Source organism: Cucurbita moschata, unplaced genomic scaffold, assembly GCF_002738365.1.
Source record: "Cucurbita moschata cultivar Rifu unplaced genomic scaffold, Cmos_1.0 Cmo_Scf00066, whole genome shotgun sequence".
Classification (NCBI taxonomy): domain Eukaryota; kingdom Viridiplantae; phylum Streptophyta; class Magnoliopsida; order Cucurbitales; family Cucurbitaceae; genus Cucurbita; species Cucurbita moschata.
In genome coordinates this window covers 754,935-766,263 of record NW_019268582.1, presented here as the reverse complement: position 1 = coordinate 766,263, position 11,329 = coordinate 754,935, and the positions used below count along the sequence as shown (strand labels likewise).

Below are 11,329 nucleotides of genomic sequence, written 5' to 3'. Positions count from 1 at the left end.
CATCGTTTTATGAAATTATTTTAAATAAATATTTCAGCATAGAAAGGTCACGTCATACATATAGTAGCGACTCTATTTCAAATAGGAATTAGAGTCGTTATAGGTTTCATGCTAGAACATAAAAGTCATTCTCATGCTCTAGTGAAATGCTTTGTAGTAACATGGTCCAACCTAAAAATCATTTAGACTAACATCCATCTACCAATATGGGTGAAGATGATGTCGGCACTACAATTGAGAAGGGATATTAGCCATGAAGAACCTGCGCTCGCTACTGTTGCCATAGTTGAATAGGGGAGCTCAAGTGAGCTAACTCCAACAGAAACCTCATAGTCACTATAGAAATACCATGATGTCAGATCAAAAAGTAATACAAAGGATTTATCTCCATTTGAGCAGATAGATTACGAGATTGATTTTATGTCGAGGGTAAGATCGATTACCATAGAGGCGTGTCATACGACTTAACTTGAGCTAGCTGAGTTTCACTAATAGATAAATGACTTGTTAAAAGTCGAGTCCATTAGACCCGCAAAGACTCCTGTCCATGGTCACCAAAATGTTGGAAAGATACCAATTGAGTGGTAGAGGATGTCACAGTTATACTTGTCTAAGAAATGTTGTTTGTGGCCAAGTGTCGAATGACTGCTAAGAAATGTTGTTTGTGACCAAGTGTCAAATGTTTCAGTCATGCTTGTCTAGGACATGTTGTCCATGACCACATACTCATTCCAAACCTCTTTTACTTGTTTTCATATATAGGTAGGTCTTTACTACTCTGTCGTGTTAATATGGGGGTGTTCATCAAAATCGCGTCTACATTCACTAGGGCTAAAATACCCCAAAATGTACTATAGGAGATGTGACTAGTCGTCAATTCTTTCTATTCGAGTTATATGCTATCAAAGTTGTAGTTGTTTATTTGCTTATAGCCTATAACATTGCTTTCTTACAAATTATATTCAACGCATTTTCTTACTCATGTTTTCTAAAACACATTGTCTAAAATATGACCGAGGCTCAATCATACATCCAAATTATCTACCGCTTATGATTTCTATTCGGCTGACTTGTTTGCTGGGTTAGAATAAGTGTCGCACAATCGCTATCTCACTGCCACTAGAGTGTGATTATGACACAATGTAGACTCAATATGGCAAGAAAAATCCACACCAATCTCCCTATTCAAATTGAGCAAAGAAAACCAGCAAAAAGAATAGGGTTCTTGGTCGTCATCAAATAAGTAACAGATATAGCAAGAGCACTCCTGTAAGAGTCAAATGGATCCCAGTCATGAATTGGCTAAGTCTCATCGTAGTGGGAGAGTTACGAGACACCTCAAATTTTACAAAGACTTAAATAGGTCAGTCATAGAATCTACATACTCCATCTCAATATGGCAGCGTAGATCTTCTTGATGGAGCTGAACTCATAGAATATAAATAGATCTATATTGATTTTCAAAGTAATACTAATGACAAAGAATTGAACTTAACCGGAGAAAGTAAAGTGGAATTAAACTCTCTCTTGTTACCTTCTAGTTAGAATTATGAGATCCAACTACAAATCAAACCGAACATTCCAATGGGTCAAAAGTAAAACAACCAACCACTACTTTTGGTTGAATATTAGATGTGATAAGCGGAAGGGATTGATTAGCTGACCCATGAAGTCGAAAAGTACACTCTCCAAATATGATATCACGCAAGTCTCTAAATTTGATGTCATTGAGGTTTACCTCTACTCACATGACGAGTCCACACGACCTTTGTGGCCTACGGAAAAATGTGATGAGAAACTTTATCTAAGAGAGCAATAGCAGGATTGAAATGACACACCCAATATTCAAGCAAAAGTAGTGGTTAGTAAACTTATAAATATTATATAAATCAAATTCAAGATTAAAATTTATATACATAATGTTCTTACAAAATCTCGATTGTCCATTTAAAAATTATTAGTGCATTTAAATTAGAGGGTGTAAATTGATTAGTTTATGAGGGGGTAAGAGTTTAATTGCTATAATTATAAGCTTGTACATGTATGAACTAATATTTTTCAGATTAAATTCTGCAATCTAACGCAGAATTTAGACGCGTCTGAGATTTGAATGATAAATTAATGGAACAGGATAAAAAATAATTTAAAAAAATAAAATAAAAGGAGATTTTCACAAATTGAGACAGAGAAGTTATTTTCTGAAAATATTAGGGAAAAAGTAAGGAATTGATTAGTGAACAGTAATGGTGAAACATAGAACTCCAAAAAGGAGAAAAGAAAGAAGGAAAGTAAACCCATCATTTTAGGGATTAAGGATCTAAACTTCTCTCTGCTCAATTTACAGTAGAGAGAGAGAGAGACAGAGAGATTCCAGATTTGGATTTGAGGCTGACTTTCTGAGGCGCCGGAACAGATCTTCGCTATTCCTATTGGCTCCTTCCACTTTCTCGCAGACAGACACCCCAACAGAGCCCACAACAACCACCACACTCCACCGCAAACAATCCGCAATTATGTATCACTCCAATTCACTCCCAACTTTTCCCTCTTTCTCCTCTCCTTTTCCACTCTGATTCACTCTCATGCCTGCTTTTTCCCTCCACATCACTCCCCTTTCCCAATTTCTCCCTCCAATCCATCGTTTTCTTCATGGGATTTTCTTGCTTCTTACTTCTTGGTATTCGCTTTCCTATTCTACTGTTTTTTCTTTTCGGTATTGGGTTATGTTAATGATATGAGAATCCTAGGATTGATTGATTGATTTGGGGGGGGGGGGGGATTTGGGGTTTTTTGTTTTTCACTTTTTTACGAATTCTAGTGTACTTGGCAATTTATGTCTACTGTTTTTGCTGGATTTGTAGTGAGAAAATCCCTGTCTGAAGTGCTTCTGCTGGTTGCTATGGTGGGAGATGATTCTTAGAATTGAGAAATGGGGTGTTTGGTTAGCCGACAGGCGTCTTCTAGAAGTGTAGAACCCCCTGTAGATAACGGGAAGAGGAATCAAATTACTGAGCCTGGTGTCCAAGTCGAGCATGTACAGGAAAAAGAACTAGAGCATGTTAATGCTAATGTAGAGGAGCATGCAAATGTGAGCAAGGAGGAGGAGCAGAAGGCTGATGGTGGTCAGGATCGGCCACGAGCAGAGCGGCGGAGGTCGAGGAAGGTTTCAAGGCCTGTTAACCTGCCAAACCATTCCCAGGGAGAGCAAGTTGCTGCTGGATGGCCATCTTGGCTCACAGCAGTTTGTGGGGAGGCTCTCAATGGTTGGATTCCAAGGAAGGCTGATACGTTTGAAAAGATTGATAAGGTGGGCAATCGACTAAGTAATAAGATCCTCCTGTAATGCATTCTTGCTTTCGTTCTTTGTTTTTTTTTATACACTCCATTTACAGGCTTCTAACATGATTCTTTTGGTTGTTAGATTGGACAAGGAACGTATAGCAATGTGTATAAGGCTAAAGATATACTTACAGGTAAAATTGTTGCACTGAAGAAGGTTCGATTTGACAATCTGGAACCGGAAAGTGTGAAATTTATGGCTAGAGAGATTCTAATCCTTCGGAGATTAAATCATAATAACGTTGTGAAATTGGAGGGGTTGGTCACATCGCGGATGTCTTGTAGTTTATACTTGGTGTTTGAGTACATGGAACATGATTTAGCTGGTCTTGCTGCAAATCCATCAATCAAGTTTACGGAATCTCAGGTTAGCTTATTGTTTTTTTGTTTCTTTAAGTTTTCCTATCCAAACTGAACATCGGTACAGTTGTAATAATTCTTTTGTTGAAAACATGCTTATTTATAGGTTAAATGTTTCATGCAACAACTGCTATCTGGACTGGAACACTGTCACAATCGTCATGTGCTTCACCGTGATATTAAAGGATCTAATCTTCTCATTGATAGTGGGGGAGTGCTTAAGATTGCTGATTTTGGATTGGCTTCTTTCTTTGATCCTAATCACAAGCACCCAATGACTAGTCGAGTTGTTACCTTATGGTATCGACCTCCTGAACTTCTTCTTGGAGCAACTGATTATGGAGTAGGTGTAGACCTCTGGAGTGCTGGGTGTATACTGGCTGAGTTATTAGCTGGGAGACCTATTATGCCTGGCCGTACAGAGGTAATTGCTTTCTTTCCTGTTTAGCTTCATAGCTTAGATTCCATTTTCATCATGTGAAATGAGGAATAAGTTTGTCTCACTATCTCTATTGCATTTAATTGTTCTCAATGACTTCAGGACATCTGGCGTTCATATGGATAATTTTTTAGTGCCAATGTTGTTCGAGTTCTGATCTTCACTTTCAAACATTTCTTGTCTAAGTACTATTTTTCCTGGACGTATAAAGTATTTCATTATGTTCTTGTTTGATTTGGTAATAAGTTTCCAGGGATACTTTGGTTTGAGAACGTGCACTTGAAGTAACTTTTGCAAGAAAATCATGCTCATGAACTGTATTTTATTATTTTTTTTTAATAAGAGATAACTTCATTGATATTTGAAATTTACAAGTGGGATGTGTTATCCATTATGCTTATAAAAGATCTTCTCAATTTAGAATGAAGGAGGTATGACGGTAGGAAGCAATTTACCCAAGATATGGCGTAGTAAACAACATTTTCTAAGAGTCTATTATAAGTCTATGTCTTCTTCGTGGATACTCTTTGATTTCTTTCTTTCCATCGATTCCAAAAGGAAGCCATAATAAGATTTGTCCATAGCAGGGGTTTTTGCATTCTTGGAGGGATGGTACATTAAGGCCATGTCTAATAACTCTTTTACTTCCCTAGGAAAAGCGAGGTGCCATTTGAAAATATTGAGAATCTTTATCTAGAAATTATGAGCACATGTGCACGGCATAAATAAGTGGTTTTGTGATTCGTTGTCTTCTTGCATAATGGCCACCAACTTGGAAATAGAGTCATGTAGGGCATTTGTTTTTTTTTTTTTTGGGTAGATTTTCACTTGTGCTAATGACTTTATGCACTATTTTCTATAGGAAAAAATTCACCTTTTTAGGGTGTCCTTTCCATACTGTCTTTGGGGTTATTGCTTCTACCGTTTCCCCCCTCCCCTTCATCAAATATTTTGTTAAGAAGACCCTATCAATGCTATGATCCCATTTCAATGAGTCTGCCTTTTTTTAGACAATATAATTGGAGCAAGGTCAAGGCTTAATTTTGCCCATTCCGTAGCCTTGTTATCCTTTAAGTTCCTACCAAGCTTCAAGTCCTATAATTTGTTGACATCTTGCCATGTTTCTTTGGTCGTTGCAATGAGAGAGTCTATACAAAAGTGGATCCTGCAAGACTAGTGTGTGGTTGTCAATACAAGGGTTAGTTCAGAACGATATGCTTCCTCCATCATGCACCCTATGGTGAATTTGGTTGGTAATGAGCTTTTGATGCTTTTTTATATACTTCCATGGCCTCTTTGCAGAAGGTGGAGGGGATCGATTTGTACATGATGTGGGAGTATATTTCGTCTTAATAAGATTTCTCCACAAGGTGTTGCCTTTGTGATAATATCTCGATATCCATTTGGCTATGAGAGTTCTATTTTTCTCCTTTATTGAATGCAAACCGAGTCCGCCCTTGTTTACCAAGAGATTTATGGTATCCCATCGGATAACGTGTGGGTCATCTTTCCACAAATAGTTTCGGAATAATCTTTCTATTTTTGTAGCATTTTGAATAGAAACATTTAGCAAGTGGGACGGTTGGAATATGTGACTTGTATTAGGGTGAGCTTTCCGCATTTAGAAGTGTAACATGATGACCATGTTGATAAGCGTCTTTCTATTTTTATCAATAATGGTCTTGGGTGAGCTTTCCGCATTTGGAAGTGTAACATGATGACCATGTCGATAATCTTCCTTCGATTTTTATCAATAATGGTCTCCCGGGAGGAGAAGGATGTGTGGTTTCCATTTAAGGGCAGTCCTTAGTACATATTTGGCCATTCACCCCTTTTACAACCGAATTTGTTGGGAAGCCTTCGATAACCTCTATACTAATATTAGTGCCCCTAATCATTTTTTTTTTTTTTTTGAAGGGTGATGTTTTGTCCTAAGAATCTTTTTTAAGGTTTTCACCCTCTCAAACATGTTTTTTTTTATGGAGGACAATTCAGTGAAGAGGATTGTATCATCTGTAAATTGAAGGTGGTTGATACTTAAGCTCTCGTTACTCACCTAAAAGCCATTTATCTGCCCTTGGTTTTTTTTCTTGGTGAGTAAGCGACTAAGACAATCCATTACCATTATGAAAAGAAAAGGAGATATTGAATCCTCTTGTCGAAGACCTCGTGAAGCATAGATCTTCCCTCTTGGCTTCCATGGATGATTATGAAGAAGTTTGTGGATGAAATGCAACATTTTACCCACACCCACCATTTTGAGCCAAAGTCATTTGCTACAAGAATTTTTTCGAGGAAAGTCCAATCGACCTTGTCAAAAGGTATTTTCAAGTCAAGTTTGATGACTAAACTTTTTTATTTCTTCCTTTTCCTTTTGTCTATAAGTTCATTTGCTGTTAGGGATGCATCAAGGATCTGATGTCCCTTTATAAAAGTTGTTTGCTGCTCAATGATCGTGAAAGGGAGAACCCTTTTAAGACGTTCTAATAGTACCCTTGCTATAACTTTGTATAGTCCCGTCGTAAGACTTATGGGGTGAAAGTTAGTAACAGTGTGGACATTCATTTTCTTTGAGATCAAACATATGTATGATTCATTTATGTTACTAGGTTAATTCCATTTTGAAAAAAAAAATCTTGGGACACTCTCTTGATATCGGCTCTAAGAATGTTTCAACATCTTTTAAAGAATTATGAGGTAAAACCATCTGATCTGGGATTTTTGTTGGAGCTCAGTAACTTTATCGCCTTCCCTACCTCTTCTTTGGTGAAAACAGCCTTGAGGGAGGCCGCTTGTTGTTGATCAATTGGGCTCCAACCAAGATTGGGGTCAATGAGGATATCATCATTTGCTTATAAAAGCGTGTAAAAGGACATAAATTCTGAGACAATTTCATTAAAGCTTTTGCCTTGTGTCAATATAATTTCCTTGATGGTGCTTTTTGGTTTCTTTGAGGCCATGATACGATGGAAAAATTTAGAGTTTATGTCGCCCTCTTCCTGCCATTGATTTTTTACAGTCTCCAAGATTGCTCTCCTTTGCTACCAATGAGATAAGTTTTGCTTTCATGAGCTTTTTATGTGAGGGTTGAACTAATTGACAGATCCAATTTCCTCCACCTGATTAGAGAGCAATTCTGTCAGGAGATTGATTCTTTTTGTAGAAATACAACCGAAAATCTCCTTGTTTCATTTCTTGAATACTGCTTCTTGCCTTTGAGTTTGAATCAGTTGAGTTTGTTGATGAGAAGATTATATCTGAGTTTGAGACAGTTTCCTCCATTTGATCAAGGAGAGCAAAACTGCATTAATGTATAAGGTCTTGAGTGCGTGCATTGCCATATCCCATGTAGATCATCATGAGAAAGCATGACTTAATATCAGGCAAAATAGGAACATTACGCCTTTGATAGGTCATTTTATCTCCAGTTTTCGTTTCAGTGATAGAACTCCTCTTTGATTGTGACCTTGCCTAATGGTGCCTGATACCATTACCATCTTGGCTTTGCTTTAGTGATAGGGTCCCTTAGATATGGTACATGAGCCTTTCAGTGTGATATAGGTGCTTTTTTGGTCACATTGTTGAATGTGGTTGACATAGATATGTTCCATTGATACCTTTGGTTTGCTAGATTCTTCTGTACAATCATTTTACCATTGAATGAATGTTTCGAATCTAAAACAGTTACCACCTTTTTTTTTATTGTAATCAAACATATGAACGTAGTCAGGAACATTGCATGGTTTAAACTTTTACATAGGTTGTTCTCGTCTTTTCTGAACTTAAATTTTTCTAGCATTCTCTGCCTGCTGTGTTTGCTGATTATGTTTTTGCTCACCCAGGTGGAGCAACTACACAAGATATACAAGCTTTGTGGCTCCCCTTCAGATGAATATTGGAAAAGAGCAAAGCTTCCAAATGCAACATTATTTAAGCCCAGAGAACCTTATAAAAGATGTATAAAGGAGACATTTAAAGATTTCCCGCTATCTTCCCTGCCCCTTATAGAAACGCTTCTTGCAATTGATCCAGTTGAACGAAAGACAGCAACAGATGCATTAAATAGCGAGGTAAGCTAAAAAACTATCAGAATAGATCTCATTTATGATTTTCACTTCTGTCATTAATCTGATCGAATATATGTGGTTTCATTTACTATGCACATCAATCTTCCCACTACATTCATCAATCAAACAAAGTTTTGTTGCTTCCTATGCCTTTTTCTGGTTTAGTTTCATCAAGACAGCGTACTATGTCATTTGCATCAATCTTGTCCTTGAAAATTTTGCTAGTTTTAATATAATTGTCTTGATAGTTTCTGCCGTTAATGAGTGTAAGCAAATTGGTGGTACTGCATGTTAGTCCATATTACTGCTATTTCAACTTTCCATTCTAACACCAACTCATCAACTACATGGACCATTGGGATTAACAAATTAAAGTATTGGGACCAAATTTGATCTCTCAAACGTATAATGTTGAAACTGACACAGATATAGGGGAATGAATGATAGAAGACTATAGATAATAAAATATCTTAATTTTTAATTGAAATTAAAATTTGATGAGAAATAACCATAGTTTATTAGATGTAAATTTGTTTGTTAAATGAAGTTTGAAGAGTTAAAAAAATGCACACGTGGTGATAAAAGTCATCATTACATTCACATGTTCTTGTGTTCGTTTTGTTTTTCTGTTTGTCATTCATTGCTGCATTCTTATTGAATATGAAACATAGGTAAATTTACTATCTTCAATAGTATCTAAAGTTATCATTATTTGTTTGATTTTAATAATTGAAATTAGTTTCATATCAGGAGTGTGGAATGTTAAGGAATATCTTCCCAAGGTGTGTGTAAAGGGATTCATTGGTTGGGCTATGAATAAGATTACATTTATTTGTTGGCCAGAAAGCAAAATAGGACTTTAGGCCTATTAGTTCCATTACCAATTTGTATATGATAATTCCTAAGCCCTTATTAATAGGAAGAAGTTATTTAATATCATCTCTATAAGCAACGGGTGTTAGTATCAGCCAATTTGGGTGTGCTTTTTTGAGTCCTTTGGGGTTTCTTTGGCTCGTAATATAGATTGCCAGATGTGACTGGAGGAGGTTGTGTTATTCACTCTCTTTCATGATAAGGACAGAGCTCTCTAGCAGGCTCTTTTCTTCATGGCCGTGTAGAGTATTTGGCTTGAGAGAAATGGTAGAATTTTTGGAGGGGTTGAGAGGTGTTGGTAAGTAACATGGAATAACATGATCTTTGACTTTTTTTCTTTTTTATAAGAAACTAATATATTAAAAAAGACAGAAAAGGAAAGACAACCAAAGGGCTGGGGGATGAGAACCCCACCTAAAGAGCAACTTACAAAGGCTTTCCAGTCATTGAAAATAAGAGAGAGAGTAGTTACAAAAGAATTTGCTACCCATGACGCCAGCATGAAGCATTCAGCTGTTCATAATCCCAAAAAAATACTGGAGTAGACTTTGAGGCAAACTTCCATAGGATTCTAGACTTTCCTTTCAGCTAAACATTAGGAGGCAATGCAAAAAGATGTGGTCCATGAACTCTTCATTCACCAAACATAGAGAGCAAGTAGAGGGACATAAGTCTTTTATGATTGTTAATCTTGAAGACTGATCTTGAAAAAAAAAAAGATGTATGATTTTATTGATTCATCCTTTTTGGTTAATGTGTTGTGGAAAAGGAAAACATGAGTGTGTAATTGGTGAATGAAGGTGCATGTGGAAACTGGAAAATGATTTTGCAATCCTAGTTTTCTCAATTTCATTCATTGTTGTCTAAGGGATCGAACTTGTGTTTGTTTTTGGTTGATCATCAGCTATGGAAAGTTATTATCCCTAAGAAGATTAGGTTCTGGCGGTTTACAAGGGGATTTTGAATCCATAATTGTATGCTGTAAGCGGGCAATGAAGATGTGTACCACATTGTTTATGGACATCAGGGACGATTTTCTTTCGTTATTTTGGCTCTTAGTAGAAATTGTTGGTCTATGTTGGAGGAGAGGCCTTTCTACAATCACCATTCAGTGGTTGGCATAGGGAGATTGTTGTGGTAGGCTTGCCTTTTTGGCCATTATTTGGTTGGAAAGGAACTGGAGATTTTTAAGTGTGGAGAAACTGGGACCATAAAAACTCTTCCACCTTTTTTTGGCTTCTAGACTTCAAATCAGCAGAATCAGTGGGCCTGAAGGGGAGCTCTAACCTCCAAGCTCTTCAAAAAAGCTTATTTAGAAGTAGAGCGGATCATGAAGCCAAATCCTTTTATCCTCCAAACTTCCAAGCTCAAAGACATCAATGGTATTTATTAACCCTGTCCAGCTTTGAATCTCTCTATCAAATAGGCCTCTACAAAAGCCCGAGTCCCAGGTATTCTGCGTCTCATCCCAACAATCTGCTAAGACTTTCTCTGCGGGATGTTATAAAGATCAGGATAGACACTATCAAGAGGGTTACTCCAATCCACTTATCTTTCCAAAACCTCATCCTTCGACCATTACCAGCTTGTAGACTTAATGAAATTAAGAAACAGGGCAGTATTTTTTGCAATATCAAACCAGGGTCTTCCATGGGCACTTCCTTTTGGAGGGAGGGAAAACCACCCATGATTGTCGACTCCATACACACTTCCTATAACCTTCTGCCGTCAAGTGCCTTTTTCATTTGCAAATCCCTATAACTATTTCAATGGGAGCATTGTTTCTCTGTTAAAAGGAGCCGGTCCCTAGACATCCATAATGAATATGAAAAGAAGTCCATTCCCAATTAACAATGTGTCGACATATTTTAAACTCCTCTCCATCCCAAAAGAAGTTTCTTACCAAACGGTCCACTTCTTTAATCACACCCTCTGGGGCTTTAAGGAGCGATAAATAATAAAGGGATACTTGAGCTAACGTTTCTCCCTCCTTTAGATAAAAGAAGCCCGTGCCATTTTTTCAATTTTGACCTGAATTAATCCACAATAGGATCCCAAACCTCGAGGTATCTATGGTTACCCCAGGACAAAGCTCAAGTAATTAAAAGGAAGGACCTCTATTTTGCAACCCAGAAAATCAGCCTTCCCCAGAATCTACCTCTTCATATCCAACTTAGCGAGCTAATATGCCGTGTGCCACCCAAAAAAAAAAAAAAAAAAAAAAAAAAAAAAAAAAAAAAAAAAAAAAAAA

At 37.1% G+C, this 11,329-nt stretch overlaps 1 protein-coding gene across 2 annotated transcripts in view; it reads left to right on the top strand.

Annotated features, from left to right (window-relative positions):
- The first annotated feature begins 2,258 nt into the window (after nt 1-2,258).
- Nucleotides 2,259-11,329, top strand: part of LOC111437752 (probable serine/threonine-protein kinase At1g54610) — a 13,924-nt gene continuing 4,853 nt past the window's right edge. The window contains exons 1-5 of one of the 2 annotated variants that reach the window (XM_023075812.1): nt 2,259-2,515; nt 2,862-3,307; nt 3,422-3,706; nt 3,806-4,123; nt 7,981-8,208. In XM_023075812.1, coding sequence (XP_022931580.1) covers nt 2,930-3,307; nt 3,422-3,706; nt 3,806-4,123; nt 7,981-8,208 — 1,209 coding nt within the window. In that variant the 5' untranslated portion in view covers nt 2,259-2,515; nt 2,862-2,929. Of the gene's footprint in view, nt 2,678-2,861; nt 3,308-3,421; nt 3,707-3,805; nt 4,124-7,980; nt 8,209-11,329 lie in introns of both variants that reach the window. The other variant, XM_023075811.1, reaches the window with a different exon arrangement.